Consider the following 27,360-nt stretch of genomic DNA (forward strand, 5'->3'; position numbering starts at 1 on the left):
GTTACGCAAGCTTATTGTGCTATGGAAAATAAAATACAATTATTTTGAATAGTTTTTTTTTGCCATTTAATATATCTTGACTTGCTGTTTTATAATTTTACTTTCATACGTTCCACCTATTTTACAGCTTGTGTTTTATTGTTTGAAATTCTTGTTGTTTAGTTTTTTCCTTGCACTTTGGTCAACTTCTGTTGGTTTTAAATTGTGCTTTATACATTTTTTATAAATGTATTTTTAAAGTGAATAATGTTTAAAATAGTGTGTGTGTGTGGGTCACACCTTAATTTTGTAATAGGTTACTAATGTTCTCAAATAAACAGCTGGTAATTTCCCAAGATAAAATGTTTAATATGAAACAGTATATATGACTATATAGGCATACTGTAGGCTATTGTCTTTACACTGGAGATTACTATATCACTATATTGGTCACTATATCGGTTTTCTCTCTTTATCTAAATACATGTCTAGAGAAAACCTTTTTTTCACATGTATGCTTAACGTCTTTTACTTAAAAGTGGGTCAAATTAATATTTCCAAGTGTGGGTTTTACGTGTGGCGTTTCAAATGCTTTAAGATTATTAAATTCAGTACTGCCCTCTGGTGGTAACCTGCTCCTTACAAAGGGTTTATCGCTAAATTAGGGGAAATCCTCAGAATTAAATCCATAAAAAAATCACGTAGTTAGATCCTTTTTCATTTATTTATTTTCCTGAAGTGTTCCAATATTTGGATTATGTAAACTACCTGGTTAATGAAAGTATTAATTAATAATTCAGTATTGGTTCAAACCCCTTTGCTGTTAATCTGTTTGTGGAACGTAAGCAAATATCACAGCTCCTTTCCAGACAGAAACAGTTCATCGTATCCATGTATGTTAAGCTCCAAAAAGGACAAACAACACCATCAAGCAAAGTTTATACGACTCTTGGTAGACATGTTGCAAGTCGTGCATATTCAAACTGGCAGATCACATGCAGGAACCATGGTTATCAATGTAGCTGGGGTTTAAAAAGGAAAGATAAAAAACAGGTAGAAGTATTACTTTGTGCCTTTTATAATTACCATAACAACAGAAAATAAAGCAATGGTAAGAAAATATTTAATCAACAATGGATGAGTGAAACGCATGCTTTGAGATTTCCGAAATAAATGGTACTAAAGTTGTCACTGGGATGGTACCCTTTCAAAAGGTTTTAATACCGGTATGTACTAATGTGTACACTTTAGATACCAATATGTACCTTTTAGGGACTAATATGCACTCCTTAGTTACAAAGGTGTACCGTTTGAAAGGGTACCGGCCCAGTGACAACCTTTGTACAGTTTTTTTTTTTTCTGAGGGTGAATGTTAAAAGGGCCTCTAAAAAATTTGAATGTGCCTTTACTTGTGAGGAGGCTGATCATCATCCAACAACAAAAACAAAGATTCTTCACCAGTTGATTATGGTGTAATGCTACACCAGTTTAGGATTAGTTAGACTAGTAAAAGGATGACTAAAAAGGCGATGATGTGGAAAAACTGTGGTTACTCCCTCTGACCAGGCTAAGATTTACTAGGCGTTTTATGTGTCATCAGATCAGAATAGCCCTTCTTTCAAGTGTACCCTGGAGTTTTCACACCGCTCAGTTCTTTTAGCGCTCTGCTCGTTTTGGGTCCACCTCTCTCCCTCCTCCTTCCTCAATCTGCCTCTCTCCCAGTTTCAGTGGTATAGCCGGTGCCAGTAATTGTACAGTGTTTATAAATGAGCTGCTTGTTTAGAGTGTGGGAAGAATTTTTTATTATGTAAGAAAACCCAACACCAGCAAATCCAGGAGCCAAAGATCACCCAGAGGCTTGAAAAGCCTTTGATCTTCATTTCTTTTTTCTTTCTTTTTTTCATTAGACAGAAAAACTCTGCTAACTGAAAACATTGTCACAAAACAGACTCTTTGCAATATATTCTCCTTAAAAAAACACTTTATATCTATAGGTAACAACATAATGTTTACAAACTTAAATTGCACTGCCATTGCTGCAGTACTGAGTTTGACAGGAAGATGGCAGTAGATGTTTTGTTAAACTACAACATCTCAGACTCCTGAAGTTGTTTGGAAGTCACGGGGTAACCACTAATCACTGTAAGGTCAAGACATAAACATCCTAAGGGACTTTCTCAAGTGTCTACTGCCTTGTAGTGTAAGATCTACCAGTTTGAATGGAAAAGCCTCCTATTGTAATAAATGCTGGGGAAATGAAATTGGAAGTCTTGAGGATTTTCCCTTCTTATTGGACCCAACTCCTTATAATGAAACCTTTGCCCCTAATTTTGAGTGTGTGATTGACCTTCCTGCGGTCTTGTCATGTGACCGATTCATTCACCAATTTAAAGTGATCCATCACTGACTCATTGACTTAGGCCTACTACAATTTCCATGTATCAATGAAAGTTTATGCCATTGGTCTGATTCTGTTCAGTGGAGTCATACATCTAGTATTTTGAGAGGGAAACAGTGGCAGTCCTATATAGCACTACTTCTTAAAGGGATAGTTTACCCAAAAATGTACATTTTGTCATTACTTACCCTCAAGTCGTTCCAAACATGAATTAATTTCTCTTCTGTTGGACACAAAAGAAGATATTTTAAAGAATGTTGATAACCAGACAGTTGACTGTATAGCCAATGACTTCCATAGTATTGTTTATGGAAGTCAATGATTACCGTCAACTGCTGGTTGTCAAAATTCTTTAAAATATCTTCTTATATGTTCAACAGAAGAAAGACATTCATACAGGTTTGAAACAACTTTAGGGTGAGTCAGTGATGACAAAATATTAGCCATGAGCCATGATAGTGGCGTAATTTTATGGTTTACGTGGGAACCGGGGTTAAATTCTAATAATAGGCCTATACATTTTTATAATGAATCAAGCACTATTTATCCATTTTTATAATGCAACTGAACTTGACTGCCAGTAATTTCATATGGAAAACAGCTAATTAGATTTTTTGATAACACTGATTCAATATATACTGTATCTAATACCCAATTGAATGCATGACACCTCTTACTCTATAATTCTGCTATACACTTATGTTCATAGATCGGTGAAAAGCAGACTGACTGTGTTTACTTAGTGATAGTGATATTCAGTCAGGTGAGATTTTGCAAAGAACATTTCACAGCTGGATGACCCCAAATTGTTTTACAACTGACATAACTAGTTTGATGGCACCACCTTCCCACAGGTAGGCAACCTGTCAGAACTAGTTAGGCATTTACAAATCAAACTGTCCCACTTTTACTCCTCTCTGCTCATTGCATGTTACCCCTGATTTATTCCTTATTGCGAACCATCTTCCTGTCCACAAGCAAAATGGAGTCGATTTCATCCCTTTGGCCAGTCTCCACATGTTTGAAGAGCATGTGCAGTCCTTGCCGATTGAGCCGCGCTCCTGCCTGCCAGCCAGACGGTCCCAGAGAGGCCAGATTTACGTGCCGAAAACTCCCCTCACTAACAGAAAAACTTTGGCTCTGACCCTTGACAATAAGCATACTCCCTGTCTCACCAAGTATGCGGTTCAAATCAGTCAACCCAGATGTCAAAGACAAACCAGTTCCTTTCAGCTGTATTGCTATTCTGAGACATGTAGTTAGGAATACATGTGTATCTTACACTTACAATAAATCACTTAGCAGATGCTTTTATCGAAAGTGACTACAATCAATATCACAGGAGTAATGCGTGCTGCATTACAGATGTTTTTTTTTTTTTTTTTTTTGCAGGTTACATCATTACAGCACTAGGTGGTGACAAGCAACCTTATAAGTGAGTAATTATTCACTAAATCGATGCATTCATAAAAGTGACAATGGGCCTGTACCAATATCCGCACTTGCTGTCACGGCCACTTGAGAGCGCTTGTAAGTGACAGGAAGGAAGTGCATAAGACTGTCAAGGAGTGCACAAGGTCAAGGTCTAAAAATGCCAGTGCACACTAAATACTCACTATCTGTAATATGGCTTCGGAGCAGTATTTGAGGCGATTGCGAAGCATATCTCATAATTCATGTATCATGGTCAGGAACTCATAGCCTATGCCCTGAAAACTTTACAGTGCAAGTTAAATTAATTATATATGACACGATTTGGCAGTCTTTATTTATTTGTCAGTCAGTCATTCCACCAATTCTTTTAGCAGCACTGAATCATTCAGGAGCAACTGACTGTCTTCACGAGTAAGTCACTGAATTATTCATTCAACAGTTTGTTCAAAAACACTGTTTTTTTTTCAGTAACGCCACTATCGTGTGTTGCTCGGAGACGCAACAGTAAATTGGCCGTTGGATATGGTTTCATTGGCGGACCAAAAATAGACAACTAGCCTATTGTTGTAACTAATTTGTGACTAAAATGTTACTGATGTTGTAGGTCGCGAAATTCAGCTCAACACTGGCTTTTGATGATATAGGCTACACGTGGATACTTGGCTGATCCTTGACGTGATCGCGGACAGCAATGCAAAGTTGATCAGGTGCTCATAATATTTAATGTTTTTAAAATGTTGTAGATTTATGTATTAAATGAGAATCGATATAATTATTGATATTTTGAGACAAAGGTCTTCTTAATGTTTTTCAGTTTTGTTCAAGGTTAGGCTATTACAGCAACAGTTTTTCAATAATGGAAGAATATGTAAAAGTATGGTATTTGGAGTAAAAGACGCCCTATCAGGGCTAAACACAATACTTAACATGATAATAAACAGCTGGCTGCCTTTTCCAGTTGTTGTTGTTGATTAGATTCAGATGCTAAATATGATAAGCTGGGTGTCCACCTTAGAGAATCACCAGATTTATAATTAAACATATTTAAAAATGTGATATTAATCATATCATATTATCCAAAATATGTATTTACTACTACTGTAAAGCGATATTAAAATATTTTTTAACATTATTACTTTTTTATAGTTTTTATTACAGTGTATTTATTGAACAAAAATGAATCATTTTATTTCTCAAAATAAAATGAATATAGTACAAACTTTGATAAAGTGATTGTTTCGAACTAAAATGAATTTAGACATGATTAAAAACATTTCATTTTAGCTAAAGTATTTGTATAAATAATGTGTGTATTTTGTCCCATGCTGGTGAGCCTTCATGCGTGGTTTAAAAGGCCCACCTTGACACCTCATACATTTAAGATTTTTAAACAAACAAACAAACAAACTTTTATGATTTATTTTCACACAAAATCTGTTGCTCTATCAATGATCAATAAAAACACATATATTTTTTCTGCAATCATACACTATGGGGCACATTTTTCTTAGGGTGTACCCTCAGCCCCGTTGTACCCGGACAGCTGTCGATAAACTGATATTAAGGCAGGTAGAGATTTCAAGGAGTTCTGTCTGAATAGACATCTCAGACTAACCGTAGAGAGGAGGAAGGTCACTGGGTGCCAGATATTTCTTCATAATAGCCAGTAAATGCCACGTTTGTTTGTATTGTATTTTTGCACAGGGAGTAATCCACTTCAGTGAATTTCCAACCTACAGACCTTTATTGGGCCTGCATAGGGATTTGAAGCAGGAAACCAGAGCTAATGCCTACACTAACTTCAAACAAATGCCAGGAGCTCTTTAAATGTCGGGTGGGCAGGAGTGGGGCTCGTGTTATGGGGCAGACGGGAGAGAGATGAACCTGGAAGTGCTGAGTTCAGAGAGAGAGACAGATGTCTGCTTCTGCTTATCTGGAAGGCTGTAGTTGGTCATATCTACAATCCTAAAACAGAACAGACGCCCAGGGGTGTTACTGTACGATTCAAGGGTCAGCCAACAAGCGCAATGCAAGAGTGCACAACTAGAACATCTTCCTCCTATAAGTACCGATCCAAAAATGCATATATGCTAAAACAGCATATGTTGTTAATAACAGACTCCTTTCCATCATCTTTAGTGACCCATTTTGGCCGCTATGAGAGTCTATCCAGTGATGTTTGGAGTAAATGGAGACAAGATTGTCATAGCAGGTCATTATGAAACTTGGCAGATATCGAAATGTCTAAATGACCTTGCCTTGAATGACTCATTCTGATGTAAAGAGGGAGTGAATGGATAGAAGGCTAAATTGTGTGTACTTGGATCGATTGTCTGCAGCTGTTTAACTCCGTACACACACCATAAGGTCGAAATGCTCTGGGTTTATATTTAAATATCAACTGACACTAACAACACACATCATATGCATTACAAGGATAAACGTGTCCATGTTAAACGATACGTCAACGGCCCTGCAGACTGAACTGATATAGTCTTTGAATGAGGGTACAGACACATGCCATGTCCTGTGGACGTATTGCATTGGCTGTTAAGTTGAAGTACAGACTGCCAGAAAGCCTCGAAAAGCCACAGCCACCCTCACTTTGCTTCAACACCCTCCAAAAAAACAGCTCAGAAATGCCGAACTGCCCCCTCCATTTGTTAAAGAGAAACTTTTTCCCCCTTAAGGAGGCCAAACTATTTTTACTGGCTTCAGATCCTAACAGAATGCATATATGGAGGTTTTTGGCCAGGGGGAAGGCGATCCCTCAGAAATGCGCTATACGTCTGTATGTGGCAAATGTTTCTGCTCCATAAACTTTAGCAGCTATGTCTGACAGTCAGTGCACTGGAGCAATGCCTGCTGTGATGATGGGAATATTCATGCTGTGGCATCCTCACGTCTTCCATACACAGATGACAGGTCTGGACGCATTTCAAGAACTGCAGTGTAAGAAAAATAAGATATAGCACAATTAGTACAGTGCTCATTTGAACACATTTTTAAATAAACACATTTTTAAATAAACATTTAATGAAAAAATATGGGGGGGGAATTAAAATGAACGGATAATCTGTTAGGGGCAAAAAAAAACTTAAGTTATAATAAAGTAACTATCTGTACAACTTTTTATTAACACATTTTCTTGTTATAATAAAGTAACTATAGTGTACAACTTTTTATTAACACATTTTCTTGTTTGTTATGCTTGATCTTGCACTGTCACTCAACACATTCTGTTCATACAGCAGCATTTATCTTGATGATCAATAGATTAATAATAATTTTAGGCTTCGGGCCATATGTGTCTTTTTTTGTATCAGACTTGATTTTTGTCAGAGAAATCGAAGAAGAAAAAAACACATGAATCAGAAACATGTTTTGCCCTCAAGCGATGAGAGAGCCGTTTTCACTTCTGCAATATTTAGCAACTGACAGATATATTCAATATTTCTTGCCACAATTTATTTTAGTAACACTTTAGAATACTGTTCACTCGTTAATGAATCGCTACATGAATAAATGAGTATCGCTTAGTTGAACAGTAACTCAATTTTTTTCATTCCTCCCAGAAGACTTCTAAGAACTACTTTACAGGCTCATAATTAATGTAAATAATGCATAATTTATCATTAATTCTAAAGTAAAGATCATGGTAACCCACTAGTAATGACTCAAGTATTACCAAATTCTTCAGAAGGAATTTCTAATTATTGTGGAACAGTATTTTAAAGTGATAAAGCATGATAACTCCGTAGTAATGACTGAAGTCTGTAAGCTTTTGAGGTTATTGATTAGCTAATAGTGAACTGCATTAAACCTGAGCACTAGTATACTTACTAATTAGTTAATCAAAGTATCTAGAATGTTAATATTGCTTTACCTTTCTTTTTTTTATTCTATTTTCATGCATTTTTTTATTCTTGTACAACTTGTTATGGTTTCTATATTGTTATAAATCAATCTTCTCTTCCTTATTCTTAAGATTGGTTTTATTTTGGTGCGTATGTTGTTTTCCTTTATCAAAAAGAAAATAAAGAAAGTGCATTTTTAGGAGACATGTCACGACTAGAGAGGGCGGGGAAGGGCGTAGGCTATTGAGAATCCCACAATGTCTTTCTTTCCTTGCCAGCAGCACTGTTTATGAAAGTGTGTTTGGATTGCCCTCCCTTGTGTGAACAGTTTGTGCAGCTAAATCATGTTTTATCTTTATCGTATAAGGTTTGGATGGACACTTCCTGTTGATTGTTTAATACTTCCCATGTGCCAGTACACCGAAGGCATATTTGTTTGCTGACAGATATGACAGTTTTGATGAATGTATTAGTTGTACCTTAGATTAGCGTTTATGCAACGTACATGTCAGCTGCCTATGAGAAAAACTGACTCTGTAAACACAGTCTGAACAATGGCAATTGAATCATGCTCTGTACTTGAACATACTTACACACAGTTTAATTCACTATGTCAGTAATAGCAGAATTCCTTTCCTCAAGACTTTCTTTAACTCCCACAGTTAGATTCACATGACCACATAATTCCACCACAAAGGTCAAGAGGTCACGGGTCAGGTCACCTCCCTCCATTTGCGGGTCCCACTTGCCAGTTAGAATGCCCAGTCTCTTTATTAATAGGCTTACAATGAAACCCACAAGGTTGAACCACAAGACCGGATATATGGGGTCCACAGAGGCATCGAGATGTGGGGCTAAAAAAGCACATCTGTCACACTTTTTGTGTGTGTGTGTGTGTGTGTGTGTGTGTGTGTGTGTGTCTCTCCTTTAACATAGATTTTGCCTAAATCTACTAAAAACACTTCAAAAATGTCAGGTCAGAGTATAGATTGTGCCCTTTCCGACAGCATATTCCATACCTGAACAATTCTCTTCTGTTTTTCCAAGAGAGAAGTAGGAAAAAACATATAATAATCTATGGTTGCTGCTTGCAGGTTTTCACATATTGTAATACACTTTAATCAGACCAATTCATAAAGTTTATAATTTACAAATTCATTTAAAAAAAACACTGTGTTAATACAAGCATGTGGTTCATTTGTTTTTAGTACATGAGGCATTTTCATGGAAATAAATATTTAGCTATTTTCTAAATGTTTAGCTTTGATATCTATATTCTCATTAATGTCAGTCTTACAGGAAGTTTCCCTTCCTTCCATTTCACCACAGCTGCCTGTACAAAGTGAACGTTTTGACAATGATTTATTTTGCTAACTTGTCCTTCATGGTTGAATGCAATTTAGAATTCAAAATGCCTTTTTCCCATGCAATTGCCATTTTTATGAGCAATTTTTTTGACTGACCCACCCATGATTTGAGACTATGGCTATTACATTACTATCAACCCAAAAACATGAAGTCATACCCTCCCAAAAATTAAACTGCCCCGAAATGACCCAGAAAATGTAATGCAGGATAAACATATAAACCTCTTCTAGACAAGACAAATGTCATTACGTTAATAAGTGGGATAAAACATCAGATATGATTGTGTCAGATGTGTCTGACTGTGTTTCTGGAAAGACAGGAAAGAAAGTGTTAGGAAAGACAGTGTTTCTGCTTATCGTTAAGAAAGACTGCGTTTAGTTGGTTTACATTGCTTGGTGTTTCTGCAGCACTTGTATGTCGGGCTGATCACTCAGGGCAGAAGGGTCTTCCTGTGGAAGCTCCTGGGCCAGTTGGCGTAGGACAATGATGTGGGCAATGTGTGTCTTGAGCAGCAACTCCAGCTCGTCCTCACTGCTCCCCAAGACGCTCACTCCGTTTACTTCCACCAGCCTGAAACAGAGACAGACACCTCAGATATAGAACACTGATGGCATTGCTAACAGGGACGTAACCTAACTGTTTTTTTAAAGCGGTAAATTGGTTCCATTGGAAAGATAAGGCAAAACAGTCTACCAACTTACAGTAGTAGTTGTGTAACAAATAGTACAGTTTTCGATAAATGGTAAGGGAGACCTGGTGTCATGGTCCGGTTGCAATAGAGTTGAGAAAGGATCGATTTGCAGCAGTGTGGATATTTATTTAGAGGGACGGTAGGCAATTTCGGAGCCGCTAGCAATAGTAAGCTAGCTTTGAAAGCATTAGATCCCACCTTCCCTTCAGAGCGTCTCCAAAAGTCACGCATTGTCCAAAACACATGACACGCCGTTAAATGACATCGTGTCTCAAAAGCACATAACATTAAAATAATAACGAACATAAACAACTTACAGAGCTCTTACTTGTACCACCTGACTGCTGAAGTTTTTTGGTCCTGAGACTTCCACAGACAATATAGTAGGGGTGTAACTATACACGTATTCGTATTGAACCGTTGGACCACTGTTACTACACAGCGAGATCAAGTAAAGAAAGCATCTGAATTCGCCACTGAAGTAATAACATCGCTGCGAGATCTAGTGAGAAACATTCACATTTCTCCGTTATTAACTGATCAAACAGCGTTGACGTGGAAACCAGGAAGAAACTTTATGCCATGAATGAACTATTCAGTGTCCACAGATCAGCAACATTCACCATGGATTTACTGTAGTAACACTACTAACTGTAACCATGGTAGTTTGGCAGGAATAGTAGGCTATAATGCTTTAGTAACATTACGTCGGTTTTATTTTGACATTATGAATACAATTGCTGCCCTCAAATGTTAATCTGAACTAAAATAAACCTTTGTTTGTGACTACTACAATATTACATTTCATTTTTGTCCAAGGAGCTGTTTTGTTTTATATGCTCCTAAGAAAAGTCAAGTATAGCTCCATCATTGCTCAAAGTAAAAAAATATATCATACTTTATGATGTTAGTTTTAATAAATATAATAAAATAAAAATGTTGTGTGTGTGCGTGCATAAGCAACTTCTTAACTTACAAATTGCAATAATATTTAAATGCATTATGGAATTTGCATTGCTGAAAACTAAATAAGAGGTAAAACATATATATATATATATATATATATATATATATATATATATTACACATTGTGGGTCCAATAGTCAAGGTTTCTAATCAATTTTAAGAACACACCATGCATGAAATTAAATCTCCAGAATCTAATGATTTTAAGCCTGTTAAATTTTGTGCACAATTTTACTTTTAATAGAAAAGTGACGTTAGCCTTTATGTTTATTTACTGACTGTGAAAATAATTTTGCCAGAGGTTTGGCAATTAAAAAAAGCCAAACACATGCCATTTTTCAGAGGGTGCATATGCTCATTTTTATTATGTACCCCCCCCCCCCCCCCATCCCCCCTATCATCCCCCCCCCCCTCTCTGGTCCTCATCCTACACTTAATTATAACTTGTATTTTATTTGTGTTTATGTGCATGCATGTGTTTGCATGTATTATAGGTTAAAGTTCTGCAAAACCCAGCTCAAAAATGTAATACTCAAACTGTAAGCCTAAGTATTATTCATGTTTGTATCTGTTTCTTGTGCATAGCCACCCACATTTTACATTTCAGTGTTTTCCTGTTATGCTCCCTGTCTCCTACAAATTTCCATAGCAACAGGGGAAAAACACAAGAGCTGATGGAACCTCTGTGATCCTCTCTGCTCTTAAAAGCTGGAAAATTTGGGATGTTTCTTGGCATGTTTTATGAAAGGCCAATTAGAGGCTTAATTCATCAAAACATCCATTACACTGAACTGACCTCTTTGATCTCACATTCTTTCACATTTCAGTTGTTTTAGGACTATGACCCAAAGTGTATACTTGGTGGAAATCATTTAAAGAAATAGACTGCACAAAAATGCTGTTCCAATTTCCATTTTAGGGTGAACTGTTTCAATAACATTTTGGTGCAGGTAAAAGAAAAAATGATTCAAACATTCTTAAAATATTTTAAAATCAATTACCTGTCATTCCGACAGAGACTAGCACCCTCAGTGTGTACCACCATCAATCCCTGGCCCTCTATCCAGCGTGCAGAGAAACCATAATGACCGTCTGTGTCTGCTTTCACTTGGGTGGCCACCAGCATGACAGGAGACTGCAAAGAGACCAGCTGAGTCAGAGTAGGGCTCTTCCTTTCAGCTTTCTCCTGCAGGAAAAGAAGAAGAAGAAAACTGCTGAAACGGCATCAGTGAATATCTGGTTGCTCTCCTCAATGAGACACTGCTCTCGTTTTATAGACAGAGTTTTATGGATCTGTCCTTGAAAAGGTGTGAAGTGTTTAAGCTGCCATCCTCTCTGATCTGACTGTTTCAAGAAAATGAGCTTGGTTATTTGTGGAGTAAGCAGAATAAAAAATAATAAAAAAATCTTAAATATTTCTTACCAGCCATGAAACTGTATTTTGTATATATATATATATATTTACAAAAATATATATTCTATCCTTATAATAATGCCATTTTTAGCTGTTTCCCCCCTTGCATTTAAATAGGGGCCAAAATGTGTCATGACTAATGATTTCATCACTGGTATACATCCATGATCACATGAATCCACACCCCCAAACCAATAGCTGAGACAGAGACTGAATACAGGAAGTGTGTGAAAAGATAGATGCAAAGCGATCAGGTTTCTCTGAACACGCAGCAGAGAAGTCGAGGTGAGGGCTCAAGTCTCTTGGCGTGTGAAAGCCCTGCGGCCAAGACTACTGAGCCTCTCCCCAGACATGGGCACCAGACGGCTCGCTCACACAGGAAACCCCCCTGCAGAAATGCTTAGGAGCCCTGATCACCCCACTGTTTGGATTCCCTAGGGCAGGACGCATAGCTCGGGCCTCGCTCATTTATTTAAGAGAAGCAGCAAAAGGGCAGGTACTTAATTCCTCATTTTAGTCCACTTTCATTTCCTTCATAATGTCGTCCAGCCTTCATACTAATACTAACCTAGTGATGGAGTGAGGTGAGGGAATAGATACTGGACAAAGAGCAAACAGAAACTAGAGAGCAAGCCGAACAATGGAAATACAGATTATAACTTGGCAACTGTCTTTTAAACCGTAGATGTTTGGGGAGAACAAGAACAATTGGTTGAGAAACGGGCACACCTTCAGAAATCCCCTAACTCTTCTGAGATGGGAGAGGAAGTCGTGCCAAGACCCGGATTGCTGGATTGTGTTTCGCATGAGAAAGGATTTCGGACTCAGTTAGAAAAGTGTGGCTGGTATTAATGATATAAGTGAGGCACTGTCAGTTACAATAAAGGATTCGCAGGGCCCTGGAAGGTTGTGTTGCATGCAGTAAAATGGCAACCTCAAGATGGACTATAAATCCCAAACAAAGCCAAAAGCGGCCACAACTATTAGCCACTGGGCCTTTTAGCCGCCAGTGCAGCTCAACACGGTGACCACCAAGACTTCGGAAAGAGGGAACAATCAAAGTGAGCCCAACTACTGGGAGCTCTCGTGCTTGGCCACAATCGCAGTATCTCCACAACCTTTTCCCACGAGAATAGTGAAACCTAATCTGAGTCTGCAACCACTACTACATCTCTTGCCTGAAGGGGAATGAAATGTAATTCAATTGAAATAAAAAAAGGGAAGGTTAGAAAAGTTTTTGCCCATATTATTTAGAGGGGTTTTTCCCTCAAATCCCTGAATTTCAGCTCTAGACCCCACGTTTGCCGCCATGTGTTATTTTTCGCTCTATTTTACTCCTCCCTCCCTCTTCCTGTCTTTTTTTGATGCACTGCAGTCGTGACGGATTGCAGAGATTAGAGTCGATGATGAAATATTTCCTTATTGTCAGATAATCTAGGGAAAATAAATGTCAGACTGCTCCTTATTAGGGCCAAGGCTTGTATTAGTTCCCAGACTGCTCTGAGGCCTGACCTGCGCCTTTCCCTTGATTAGGTCATATGATAAACATTAGCGGCACTACTTCTTTCCCACCAACTCAGCACCTAAAGACTGTGGCCTGAGGGCGGCAACGTGACACGCTCTTTTCTTACAAAGTCCCGGTCGGCATGTGTCCTTTCATGGCACCTCGTTAGGTCTCTACCGATGAGATGAAAGAGCCGCTTTAAAGGAGAACGAAGGTGGGAAAGAATCACCGGTACGGCCACAACACGGATAGTTTTACACTAGTGTTTGGTGTCATCCTGGCTTTTGAAAAACGAGTGGTGTTGGTGGCAATGGCTCACTGTTGTGGTGACCATCATTGTGAAACGCCATGGGAAGCAAATTAATGATAAAGTAAAAAAAAAAAAAAAAAAAAAACATTATGAGAAAAGCTTCAGGACTTCATGCCGATTAACTGCATTCATTTTTTCCCCAAGTGTTTTTGTATGTCCAACAAAGTGCTTGCATATTGGGAAAAGCCATGACTGTAATGCTCACATTAGTACCATATGTTCAGCCTCATTAAAATGTGGTCTAAAATAATAACTACTGGCCTGCGTTCATATGTCAGCACTATATCATTTCATACTGCAACAGGAAACTCTGAAAACCTTGAGAAACTAGATTGAGGGTGCCAGTCTCACCTTGGCCTGGGTCTTCTCCAGAACGTCACGCAGGTGAGCCACCTGCCGATTTAGGTGGACCAGTGTGATCTCGTCTTTAAACACCTGGCAATTCACCCTCATCTTCTCCAGTAGTCGGACCTCTGAGGGCCTGAGGAGTAAACAAACACAAGCTGCTCCCTTGAGCTCTCTTAAAGGTGCACTGTGTAATTTTTTGCGACATTTTGTGGTGAGGTTGTGAATTGCAACCAACAGAATTTACGGTGGCCGACAGGAAAAGATGTTGTCATCTGAGACAGCAGAGTAGCTAGTTAAGCAATAAAGTTTCTTTACAAAGATAAATTAAGAAATTAGTTTTACTCGATTATTCAGTAAAACTATATGTTATTGCGAATATTATTGTTAATTTTTCATCATGTCTGTTTTATTCGCTGACTTTAGCTAGCTGCTTTGCACAAAGAACAACATAGTGATGAAAAAAGGATCTATCTTTTAGGGCTACTGTAGAAACATGTCTGTGCAAAATGGCTATTTCACTGTAAGGGGACCCGCAGTGTATGTAGATAGAAATGGCTCATTCTAAGGTAATAAAAACATAACGGTTCATTATAAGGTCTTTATACACCACTGAAAACATAGTAATGTATATGATATTGTATTTCTGTCAATTGTATAATATCTCCTAAATATTACACAATGCACCTTTAAAGGAACAGTTCATCTAAAAAAAACTTCAGTCTTTTCTTCACACAAAGCTACCATATGGCTTCAGAAGACTTGGAATATAACAAACAACTTATATGGACCACTTTTATGATACTTTTCAAGCAGTTTTTTATGATTATTATTATTTGGACTTTGACGGTATCTCATTAACTTTAACTATATAGGAAAGAGTCCTATATTTCAAAGAAAAAAAAAGAAAGTCATATGAGTTTGGAACAAAATAAATGATGACCAAATTTTCATTTTTAGAGAACTATTCCTTTGTCTTGGGCCAGGAAGCTGATCTGAACAGATTTCCAATGTTCTGTCACTTTATATCAAAGATTAGGCTTTTTATTATTGTGTGGCTCAATCTTAAATAAATGTAAGTGGTCTAAACCTCTTATGTTCTCAGACTCAAATATCTTAGATTAACGTTATCCAAAAACCCTGATACTTGAAAGATTTGTTTGCATTTTTCCTAGGGAAATGGCCACGCACATGAAGGACATAACGAAACAAAAAAACAATAAGCCTTCAAGTTAAGTGGCTTATCAGGTAATTAATGAGGACTTGGACATTGATTTATGATGGTATTTTCTAACACCCTTATCCATTCCTGCTTTCAATCTGTCCAGCTCGAAAATATGTCAGAATAAATCAAAGGCCGTAAATCGGAGAAAAAGCAGGAAACTACTGGGTGAGACCCACTCTGGCTTTTTCCTCAAACACCCTCTCTTTATTTGCACACCTCATAAATTAAACAGGTATGTATTCCCGTTTTGCAACAGTAACTATTTGCACATGATAAGGCTGATCGTAATCAAAAATTCTGTTTTTGTGTTTCAATGAAAAAATAACATAGTGAAACATCATAAGGGCGAGTAAATGATGAAACTTTCTTTCCTACATTGTCTGTACCATGCAGATATTTAATATGTTAAGCAAGTACATTAAACGCTGGCAAAATGGTCCAATCATGAGGCAGACCGGGCAGCAGTTTCCTCTGCACTTTAGGAAATTAGGAAAGATCTGTGGACTACCCATTACCATCCTCCAATGCAACTTTCAGCACTGACGCCACAGAAAAATAAACTGTAACAGACTGTAAACAGAGCATCAAAAATCACAGGATGTTCAGTCTCAACAAGGAAATTACACTGAGGGCATCCAAACCAGCTCTGATCATCAGTTCTTCCAGCCTCTCCTTCTGGAAGACGCAACACATCATTATCCATAAAGACTGATGCATTAATGAACAGTTTCTTTCCCTCTCCAATTCCATGTGATAATCCCATATAATTACTCAACTGATCTGCATTAACCTCCAGCACATTCTATTCTATTTTACAATGAGAGGATATACTTACTTATTCTTCTGCACTGGTGCTGTGTTAAGATTGTCCCTGAGTGTTTGAAGGCTCTGTCTCTTCCTCTTCAGACTGTCCTGGGCTTCACTGAGACGCCTCTTCACTTCCAAGCTGTCTGTTTGCACTGCATCCATGTCCACATCCATCTTCTTCAGCTCTGAACAGAAGGCCACCAGGCCATGGTAAAGCTCCTGAACCTGGTAATAATACAGACATGGATCAATTAAAATCAATAGAGGAGAACAGGGTTAGTTGTCACATTCTTTCCCTCAAGGCAGGTTTATTTTTGAAAGTCTATTTCTGTGTAAGAAAATACCTCTGGGAAAAAGACACACAACCCTGCTCCAAAAGTGTACTCAATGATACTGAAATTGTAGTTTTGGGATAAAATTCACAAGTATTATTCTTATTCATGAGAGTTTTGAACTAGAAACCAAACATAAATCCACTACTAGAGAAAATAAGCATTTGGTTACTGGACTTTTGACTCAAAAACAGATAGTTCCTGGTGTGCCAACTAGCCCCAGTCTTCATTTGAAAAAAATGGTGAAAAAGAAGAAGACTTTTCTGGTTTTATTTTGTCTTCCTCCAACAGGACAACAGAGAATGTTTACCTGAATGATGACGTTTTGAAGGGAGGCCACCTGTTGGTTAAGCTCTCGAATCTTGCCGGTGTTGTTCAGCAGATTCTTGCTCTGAATATCGTCAGCGGTACAAACGTTATTTGGGGAATCAGGACCGTCGTTCTGTGTTTTGAGAGGCAAAAGTTTACAAAGTTTAATTTGACCTAAGTTATGTGTGTTTTCATTTAATCCATTGAAATACTCAGCTTAAAACATCCAATTCTGTCTACCTTCCTACATAAGTGAAGCTCCATTAGTCTTGTTTCTGAGCCAGGCAAATCTCCAATCTGCTGCTCAGGGGAGAACTCATCTGAAAAACGTGGAAAAATAGAGACGGTATGTAAAAGTAAATTCACTGTGTAAATTCCAGAGCACTTACAAGCCACAAGCCATATATGATTCTCTCCAAATGCAAGACTAAATGGCTGATCTTTTCCAAAGAAGACAAAAGAAAAAGCCCTAAAAATAATACAATAAATTGAGCGTAAGTCAATTTATTTTGTGTATGTGTGCATAATCCCCAAGGACACACTAATGGCACATATAAATCAGTATATTCAAATATTTTTGATAGTCTAACACCAAGTGTTGGTGTCATCTGTGACATTGTATAAATTAACAACAATTTGTAAAATGTCTTAAATAAGTTCTTCTGGCTAAAAAGTAGATCCTCATACATATACAAACACAACATTTGTAAATATTTTATTCATTTTGGCTTTTATATACTGACCTTCATTGCTTTTCATGTAAAAGTGATCTTTGTCATCATTAATTCCCAGCATCCTCAGGCAGGACTCCATTACTTTTCCCACACTTGTGTCTTTGGGTGTCCTTAAGTGAACAGTACGATCTGATGCTAAATCAAAATCACAGAAAGATATATTAAATAGTCAAAACCTTGAAATTAATTGTAATATATATTGGCATAAAATTGCATAGGCAGAATGGTACCATTGACTGTGATTTCAATGAGATGCGAGTTCTTCTGAAATCTAGCATTTTGCTCTTTCTGTCTGTGAAAGAGAACATGACACATATTCAGGTCAACCTCTAAATATTGTTATGAACATAATTCCATTTTGGTAACAAGTTGTGATTACACATAGTTTTACATTCTACAGAGAGGAAGGGAGCTCTACCTGAATTTTAATGAGCATCTGTTCATATTGATGCTGCTAACTTGAGGAGAAGATTTTGACTTGGTCATGGACACCAAAGCTGCCGTGAATTTCTCAACATTGTGTGGACCAAACCTTTCTTTTACGGGAAAGAAAACAAGTTCAGGTTTGCTTCCACAAAAAAATACAGACAAAAGTACTGGGATGTGAACTCAAACTGTTCATGTTATGGTTGTGCAATGGTACCCAGGAGGGAGTTGAGTCTTTGGGTGGTGGCGTTCGGTGGGTGTAACTCATGGTAGATGGCAGACAGCAGCCTCTCTCTCTCCTCCAGATTGGACAATTGAAGGATTTCAAGGGTGTGGAGATCAATAGAAGCGATGTGAGATCCACTGAACTCTGCCTCTGTAGGATTTGATCCACCCAAAGCCACAACATTACTATTAACATCTCTTCAAACTGTTGCTTCTGATAAATAACACTAATGGATCTCTAAAATAGATCTTTATTGGTTTGAATATTCAACAAATAGGCACTGCAAATCATTAGCAAGAAATTGTAAAAGTCTCTGTGGTGTTGTATTAGCTAGTAAATGTTGTTTTTCCATCTCTTTGTAAGTTGATGCATGGAAATACTTCTTAAAATGATGCAATAACTTAAAAGTGCAAATGAGTAATACATAATCTAAACAGTTATTGGTTTGCGGTCTAAGCATTTGTCTCTTTGACTGTTTGGCGAATTAAAACATTTAAAAGGGGTGGGAAAATGACAAAAACAAATGTGCAAACTGTACTTTACCTCTAATGAAGGGCAGGCATTTCTGTAGACCAATATTACTAAACCACTGGCAGACCTCCTCCGTGTTCAGCTCTGCTAAAGTTTTGGCACTGTACCCATTAGAATCCTGCTGAACACAGACAGATACAGACAAACTCACAATACATGATACAAATTACTTTTAAAGTTTGCTACATGTATGCATGCAGACACATTCATCAACTTGAAATAACAGTTCATGAACATACTTCTGCAGAGTATTAACGCAATGGAAGACGTGTCCACACAAAAAAGACCAAGTTAGAACATTCCACCATAAAAGACAGAAAATAGGACTTTAAGAGTTGTTTTCTTTAACCATGGAGCATTTTCTGTGCTCTCATGAAACACTGCATGAGTGTACTTGCGTATACCCTAAAGCTGTGGATACTCTGACTACATTATATATACATATAGTTTTACAAAATGGCTGTAGTTTGAAATTCTCATCTAGAAAATGCCATGTCAATTGTGTTAAAATATGAGTATATGTTCACAATTAAGTAGGAATAAAAAATCTGCTACTGTATGTCTGTTGACTTACTTGGAGCCTAAAATCATGAGACATGAGACAACTTACACAACGTTATCATGAAAATAACTGCATTATCATCAACACCAAAACTTTTTAGAATAAGACCTAATTACTGAAGCAGAAAAGCAAAAAAAAATTCCAGAATATTTTTCCCAATCTTGCACACAAAAAAATGCCAATACCTTCACTGCACTTTCCCCGGTGTGGTCCATTGACTGGGGAATGTAGGATGCTGGGAAGAGAAAAATAACATGATCACTGCCATGCTGAAAAGACTAGCTTTAAATTTTATGCTAGTTTATGGTTAGTGCTAGTTTGGGGTCTTGCTTTTGGACCAGCACTGGCATACTATTCAACCAGCAAAACTTGGTGCTCGTGAAGCTTATCGACCAAAAAAGACTTTCTGGTTACCCTAGTTAAAAGGCCAAGTGGGAAGAATCTAAAACACAATACATAGAGTTTCTTTTTCAGCAGGGTACTCATTTTCAGACCCATCGTTTTCATATGAATCATCTAAACAATAAATACAATAGGGAGAGCATCCTACCCTTTGTCATTCAAGCAATGGCTTACAATACAAAGTCACATCACGTCTTTACCAACAGTTATCCTTCTTTGACGTGGGGATTCTTCATCTTCAAGAATTTCATTTTGCCCTTGGCATGTGGAGTGAAAGGTATGACTTCTCGGCACCGTATCGCCCAAACTACAGGACCTAGTGGCTAGTTTCTGTGACAAGATGACAAAAAAGAGCATTTGTACATGTTTAGTGCCTTTTAAATGTATTCTGTGTGAAGTCTGGATTATATTAATGTCTATTAATTAATAAACCTTTCATTTACAAAGCTAATCTCGATTGAGTTTACCTTTTGTTGTGTTAGCATGCTTATCTTACTGCTCAGCGGTAGTAGCCTCAACTCTTCCTTTAGCAACTCATGGCTGCTGGCATCCTTGTTGCTCAGGTCATCTAAATGAGTAAAACAACACATCAACAAGATGTCAGCACTATTAGCAGATGATCCTTGAGCTGATGGGAAAGAACTTTTGGATCCGGAGAAGCCCTAACTCTGTCTGGGTCATTGAGTCCATCTCTGGGAAACAAAACAAGTAGAACTTCAAGCTAACATGGGAAAAATGGTCCCAAACTCAAGTCTGGACACTCCAGAACACCATATTTGGTGTATTGTGCTCTGTGGAACACACTTGAAAGCTTGGTTGGAATTTGTGTCAAATTAATAATGTCAGCCGGAAACAGCTACTTAATCTCTGTATGCTAGTGCTAATACTTGAGCTAATAATGTTAAGGAAGGAATGAAGGCGTTTCTTTTCGTATACGGGCTCTGTAGCATCAGTCATCAATAATTTATCATAAGCCTCGTCTGCGCGCTCTGTAAATAAATGCAAACATGCAGCAAACCACTGGAATATTGTAGGATGTTGCAAAACTGGGTTGACAGTGAAAAGGACAAGTGAGGGACTGTCTGGCCAGTGGCATAGTTTAGTGAACAGTGACATGCTATGTTTTCCCACAGACAGCAGACATTCTAACATTCCCATAACCGCAATGCTTTTTAAACCCCCTCCCCTTCCTTCATAAAAAAAGCAGGAAAAACAAACAAGTGCTGGGAATTGACACACTGAAATGATGGTCTTAAGTCCTATCAAAAGCCCACTGTCTGATCCCTGGTGATTCTGCATAATAGGGAATAGTATGTGTTTGTCATCGGTGGCCTGTTTGTACATTGCCTGAGGAATACTACTGATGTCTTTTATATAGTGAAATATTAAATGTAGTAAAACATGGTGGAGCGGCTGACCATAGAGATAGGACCGTAGAAACCTATAGATTTTTCAGTATTGCAATACTCATATTAATTACTTTCATCAAACTGGTTCTCAAACAGAATATGGACAGTTGCAAATGAGAGCACCATTAGGTGAAAAAGCAAGTAAAAGCACAAAAAAATCCTGAGAAAAAAAAAGCATCTATTCCATTCAAATATTTAGCAGCATAATTGCCATGTTCTGTCATGAAACTCTAGATGGCGCAGAATGATGGGGCCTTAACCCAAATTGATGATATTCACAGCATTAACTACTTGGCACAAGCTGATTGGTTCATGTCGCATCTGCAGCCAATGAGCTTGGTGCTCAACATTTAAATGGCTGGTTAAATATGTAGACATACTCTATAGCAGTTTGCAGCGTGCTTTCAGAGTTTGTCTAAAACCCTCCACCTTCCCCAGCTCCACCTGTTTATATCTACTATGGGTAATTGATATATGCTATTTGTGCAGCAGCAGTATGTCTACGTGCTCACAGCAGCGTATCGGCGTATGTATTGGCAGTAGCAAGTTCCTGTACTTGCTCTGCAGCAGCAGCAGCAATAATGAACAGCAGCAGCTCTAGCAGATCTATTTCGCCAAGACCAAATACATTAACATGGTCATATTCATTACCATGCAATGAATGAATAGTATTGTCATGATAGAAGTGTGTTCAACACTTATAATGACAAGTAATGTTTCTGGAGTACCAAATCAGCATATTAGAAGGATTTCTGACGAATCATGAAATATGTTCAACATAATTGTCTCTAAAGAGATCACATATAAACTGAGCACACACAACAATAACTCCTCTCTCTATATCTGGATTTCCTTACTGGCAGACCTCAGACATTCGGAATAGGCAATAACTGCTCCGGCACCATCATACTGAGCATTATAGAGCCCCACAGGGCTGTTGTTCACCCTGATGACTCACGAATGTACTGCCAAACACAGTACAAACCACATCATCAAGTTTGAGGATGACATTGCAGCGGTGGGCCTCATCAGCAACAATGAGTCATCATACAGAAAGGAGCTGGAGCATCTAGTAGACTGCTGTCCAAACAACAATTTATCTCTAAATGTTGACAAAATAAACAGAGACTTCGACTCCACAAAGTCCCGCACTGACCACCTCCCAAAGCACATCAATGGGTCTCCAGTAGAGATAGTCAGGATGGAGACGTTTCTGGGTTTGCACATCACTTGTACCACCCCAAGAAAGCACAGCACTCTCTGTGTGGTGACTGATGAGGGCAAACTTCCCCCACCAATTCTCACCACATTCTACAGAGAAACAATTGTAAGCATCTTAACAACATGGTTTGGAAATTGCAATGATTTAGACCACAAGGCCTTGCAATGCCTTGTAAAAACAGCTGAGAGAATTATTGGAAGCTCACTCTCTCCAATATCAGACTTTTACCACAAACGGTGTGTGAACAAGACCCAGACCGTCACATAAGACCCCAAATGTCCCTCCAATGAACTCTCTGCCCCCTTTAAAAAAAAGTGAGTATGGGGCCGACACAGAGAGAATTTTTTATTTACCTTATTTACATAGGACTTTCAAGAGTAACCAATCCATTTCCATGCTGTTTGCTTTGCACAGTTATTTATCATGTACAAAACGTTCACAAAGCAAACACAATTTGACAGATTTCACAAGCAACATTTGGGATCTCAGCAAATCAGGGCCATTCTTTTATTATTTAGCCATGATCATTTAATAATGTATGCAGGCATCGATTTTAAATAAAACTACATTTATCACTGGCTTTCTGGATGCGGTAATACTGTGATGGTAGTTGTGCCAGGCAAACAGGGTTGATTCTGTGGATAAGAAGCGATTTTTGGCTAAAGTTAATTCAGAAATGAGTTTCATTTACATGTAAACTCAACTCAAATACTTTGTTTTGTGGAAACTCAATTTGGAAAAGTCACGAATCAGACACGTCAACCTCAATTCAAAGGTAAAGTTCATACATAAGTTAGTAAAGACAATGTTTAAAATAGTCCATAGTAATAGTCCAGTAAAATAGTTTATAATAGGAGGAGTGAGACAGCTCTCAGATTTAATTTGTGTTCTGACGATGAACGAAAGTCTTATGGGGTTGGAACAATATGAGGGTGAGTAATTACTGACAGAATTTTCATTTTTGGGTGAACTAACCCTTTAATCTTTTGCAGTAAACTACTAGCTAGCAATAGCACATGTTAGCATGCTATTTGTTAAAATTGTTTGTACTTTCATGCATGGCGTTTCCAGTACAAGCACAAGGACAAAAAAAGTTGTGCATTGGAAGTCTTCAACATAATGGTAATACTGTATCTAACATGTCAGAAACATAAAAGAACACTGAATACAAACAATTGTCACCATTTATTAATTTTGCTCGAAAACGAATAAGATATCACTTCATTTCGTATATTTACACTCCCTATCCAGTCCCATGCAAAGTATGCTTCAAAATAGAAATCCATTGCCCAGTTTTACTTAATGCCCACAAAAAGTATGTATGTAGTCCCTCCAAACACAAATGTATTTTACACAACTGAAATTATATTGTGACCATGTTTAAGAACGGTTTTCTAATAATACCTAAAAAAATTAGGTACACTGAACAACCAGCTTTTTTTTTTTCTTCTTTTTGTTCTTGTTGATTGAACTGCACTGAAAACTTGATGAAATTATATTTAATTTCATACTTCTACATGGCTGTAATGACAATAAATGTAATTTGACAAGCAAGAGGAAGGGAGTGTGACTTCAATCAAGTGTGATTCAGTTGTGAGATTAAATTGACCTTTAAATTGACATTCAGAATTGGTTCAACTTCATGGACTGTGTGAAACTGTCCTATTTAAACAAACAAGATACTTACAGAAAATACAAAAGCACAAACGATAATGATTTCAAATGGGAGAAAGTGAGACAGTGTTTAGTCCCCAGACAGAGCTAAAATGGTCTAGCAAATGACAGGAGGCTTTCAGAAACTGGGCCACTTCACACGGTCGGTGAAGTCGGCCCTCTGACAGCCTCTGGTCGTTCTAGACAGTGAACAGGAAGAGGATATGTGCAGAGCCTGTCCCGAGACTGCAGATAAAACTCAGTAAAGCCAAGGACTTAACACAGGTCAAGATCTGAGAGAGCCAAAACCAGATCTCGCTGCAAGAGAATAACATGCATATGTGGTGCAGTCCAACACATTCTCCTCCCTGCAAAAAGCCAGTAAATTGCAAACTAGATTAATGGAATACCACATGGCCGAAGGAGGTAGAGGTACAGATATTGAGAGGATCAGAGCGAGAGAGGCCTTTGGGATCGTGGGAAGTATCTAGGTCTTTCCGCCCTGCCAGCTGTTTCCCCAGTTTCCACAGGGCCCCCGATGTACTGTGGACCAGTGTGAAACACAGCACCAGAGAATACAGTGTCCTCCAAACCAAGCTCGCTGGACATTCAGAAGAGTGAATTATGAACAGACACATTCAAGTGTTAATCGATTTAGGGCTTTACTGTGAAGCACACCTGCGTGTTGTCAGCATTTATTTACAACTGCCAATGGTGTAATAACAAATAGAAGTATAACAGACATTGAGACGGACTCATTCATAGAAGATATGTGCAACTTCTTCAAATGCCTGGAGCAACCGTGTGAAGGTTTTTGACTGGAATACAATGCTTGGGAACAGGTCACATGGCTTCACGCTTGGGATAAATGTGTACAAAGGCCATCCCTCATCACAGCACAGACACCATTGTCCTAAAAAGATTACCCCTTGGTCACAAAACAGCAGCTCAGTGGGTGTCGTTTCTCTAGACCAAACAATAAACACCTTAGTTTTCGGGAAGAAGCAACAGCTCACTTCACTAAAGGGTCTAAATATCTTTGCTGTGAGGAGTTGCTTTGTGCATGATGAGACCTGCACAGTGGCATGTCCACCCACACCCTCTGAACTGTGCCCTTTCTGCTGAAAACCACACCTGGATGAGGACATGAGTAAAATTGCCAAAAAAGGATGAGTCATGAGAGGCAAGATTTCAGCATTTCAGACAAATGCGTCAATGATGAACTATTCAGACCCTAAAAATTGCTAAGCGGTAATTAAAGGTTACATACTATAGTTGTGTTACATACCAACCTCGAAATATTTGTAGACGTGCATGCGCCATAATTTTTATGTGATAGGTTAAAATACCCAACATTTCTGATTCATTCCCTTTCTGGTGATATGGCACATTCCACAAATACAGTGCACTGTAGTTTTCCATTACCTTAGTTTTAAACATTATGGAACATTAGATATTAGATATGTTTGAAATGTATTGTTCAGAGTCAAATTAAGTAGCTAGCATTAAACATCAAATGTTGGTATACTCCCTTCTTAAAATGAGGATTTAACCATTCAAATTGATATTGACAAAAGTTTGACATAATCAATTTAATTTTTGCTATTAATACCTATTTAAATATTGATATTGTATTCATTGTAGTAAAAATAAATGCACTCTATTTTTAAAATTAACTAAATATAATTGCACAATTGTTAGTTTTTTATATTTTAAATATAATTTAAAGTCATGAAATAATGTGCAAGCCCATAAACATAAATGGTATGCACCTACCTTCACCCAGGGGAATTAAGCTTTTCAGTTTTGTACCTTATTCGTAAAAAGTGCCATATAAGACAGCAGGAATATTTGTCAAGCTGCAACAATCAATCATACTTTGATGTCAGTCCAAAAAATTGTCTGTTTATAGTCATTTAAAAAAAATACTATATATTACTATACATTACCATACTATATATAATACTAACAAATGTGCACAGAACCTTTTCAGATGTTAAATTTAGAAATGACTGTTCAAAACTATTTCACTCCAGTTTTCTCTACAGGCACCGAAGACTACTGTGAAGATTCATCACAAATCAAAACAGACTCACCCAGATTATGTTCAGTGAACTGCAGCAAACTGATTCCAGTATTGAGGCTTCCTAACAATGCAAACAAACAAGTAACTATTTCAGAATGTATCATGGTAAAAGCAAAACTACACTGCAGTCTTGTACAAACGTGCCAGTGGGCTCATCGCACTGCTGACGCCTCTTACTTTTTCGTGGGTATTCAGGAAGTGGGGGTACTTGAAAGGAGCTGCGCAGGAAGTGAATTGTAGACTTGTCCACGCTGTTCTTCTTGGTCGTGTCTTCCTCTTCAGGCTCCACCTGTGGATGTTCTTGAGTTTTGGTCTCACGGTTACCTTCAAACTCCACGTCTTGGTCTACATCTTCCTCGCTTTCCTGCTCTCCTGTAGCAGCACTGCCGATACTGTCCACTCCTTCACTGCCTGAAGTTTGCTGCAGACTTTCTTCTTCCGAGTTTATGTCGAAGAACTGGTCATCGTCTATTACGTCGGAAGGTGTCGGAGGTATGAGGTTTATGACTGGTGGTGTGAGAAGACCACCATCTCCAACATTAATGCTGCCAGAACCATACAGAAGAGAGTCATCCTCATTGTTCTGGATCACTCTGGACTGGAACGGTAAAGAGGAAAGTGGTGCAAGCTTCTTCTTTAGCGCTGCTCTTTGGCACACGGACACAGAACTAGCAGAGCGGCCAATGGTGATCTGTTGAGGTGGCCCGTAGCGCTTAACTTCAGCGAGGCTAAATCCAGGGTTGTCTATTCCCAAATCTTCAACAACGACATGGACGTTCTCCTCATCCACGACAGGCTTGGGATTTTGTGGCTTTTCCTGATTGTACTCCAAGCAGTCGTTTTCAACAGTCCGAAAGCAAGAGCAACACAGGAACCTTTCTACAATGCCGATGATGTTTTCTCGTCTGGAATGTCGGTTATCCACATGCTTTGCCATGTCCATCGCTACTTCCTCCCCATTCCCGAACCCTCTCAATCCCAGAAGAAACTAAAAGTCTGAGGATCAGAGACAGAAAAGCATGGCTTTTTCACCTCTATCACCTAAACCTTCATCGAAAAGAAAACAGACCCCCTCAAAGCATCAATATGCAAGACCCTCTCACCGAAACCCTTCCGAGCAATAAAAAATAAATCCTCTGTAGGTTGTTGCTTAGCAGTGGCCTGAAAGAG

The 27,360-nt window shown here is 38.2% G+C and overlaps 1 protein-coding gene across 3 annotated transcripts; it reads right to left on the reverse strand.

The window, feature by feature from the left end:
• Positions 1-5,252: 5,252 nt before the first annotated feature.
• On the reverse strand, positions 5,253-26,312 carry LOC307010535 (uncharacterized protein). 3 transcript variants are annotated; one of them, XM_079635324.1, is made up of 16 exons: positions 26,201-26,312; positions 20,288-20,388; positions 20,021-20,150; positions 19,604-19,653; positions 18,869-18,977; positions 18,317-18,475; positions 18,092-18,209; positions 17,904-17,965; positions 17,683-17,808; positions 17,180-17,259; positions 16,941-17,072; positions 16,327-16,523; positions 14,273-14,402; positions 11,695-11,879; positions 9,424-9,606; positions 5,253-6,756 (listed from the first exon to the last, which is right to left on the reverse strand). In XM_079635324.1, exons 1-16 carry the CDS (start codon positions 26,292-26,294, stop codon positions 6,750-6,752), a joined length of 1,863 nt encoding a protein of 620 aa, XP_079491450.1. In that variant the 5' UTR covers positions 26,295-26,312; the 3' UTR covers positions 5,253-6,749. The 3 variants fall into 3 exon arrangements, with proteins under 3 accessions (XP_079491450.1, XP_079491449.1, XP_079491448.1); XM_079635323.1 differs by lacking the exon at positions 5,253-6,756 and adding an exon at positions 8,955-9,343 and having other exon boundaries at positions 18,869-18,974; XM_079635322.1 differs by lacking the exon at positions 5,253-6,756 and adding an exon at positions 8,955-9,343.
• Positions 26,313-27,360: the final 1,048 nt, after the last annotated feature.

Source organism: Phoxinus phoxinus (genome assembly GCF_949152265.1).
Source record: "Phoxinus phoxinus genome assembly, chromosome: 14".
In the NCBI taxonomy this organism is placed as follows: Eukaryota; Metazoa; Chordata; class Actinopteri; order Cypriniformes; family Leuciscidae; genus Phoxinus; species Phoxinus phoxinus.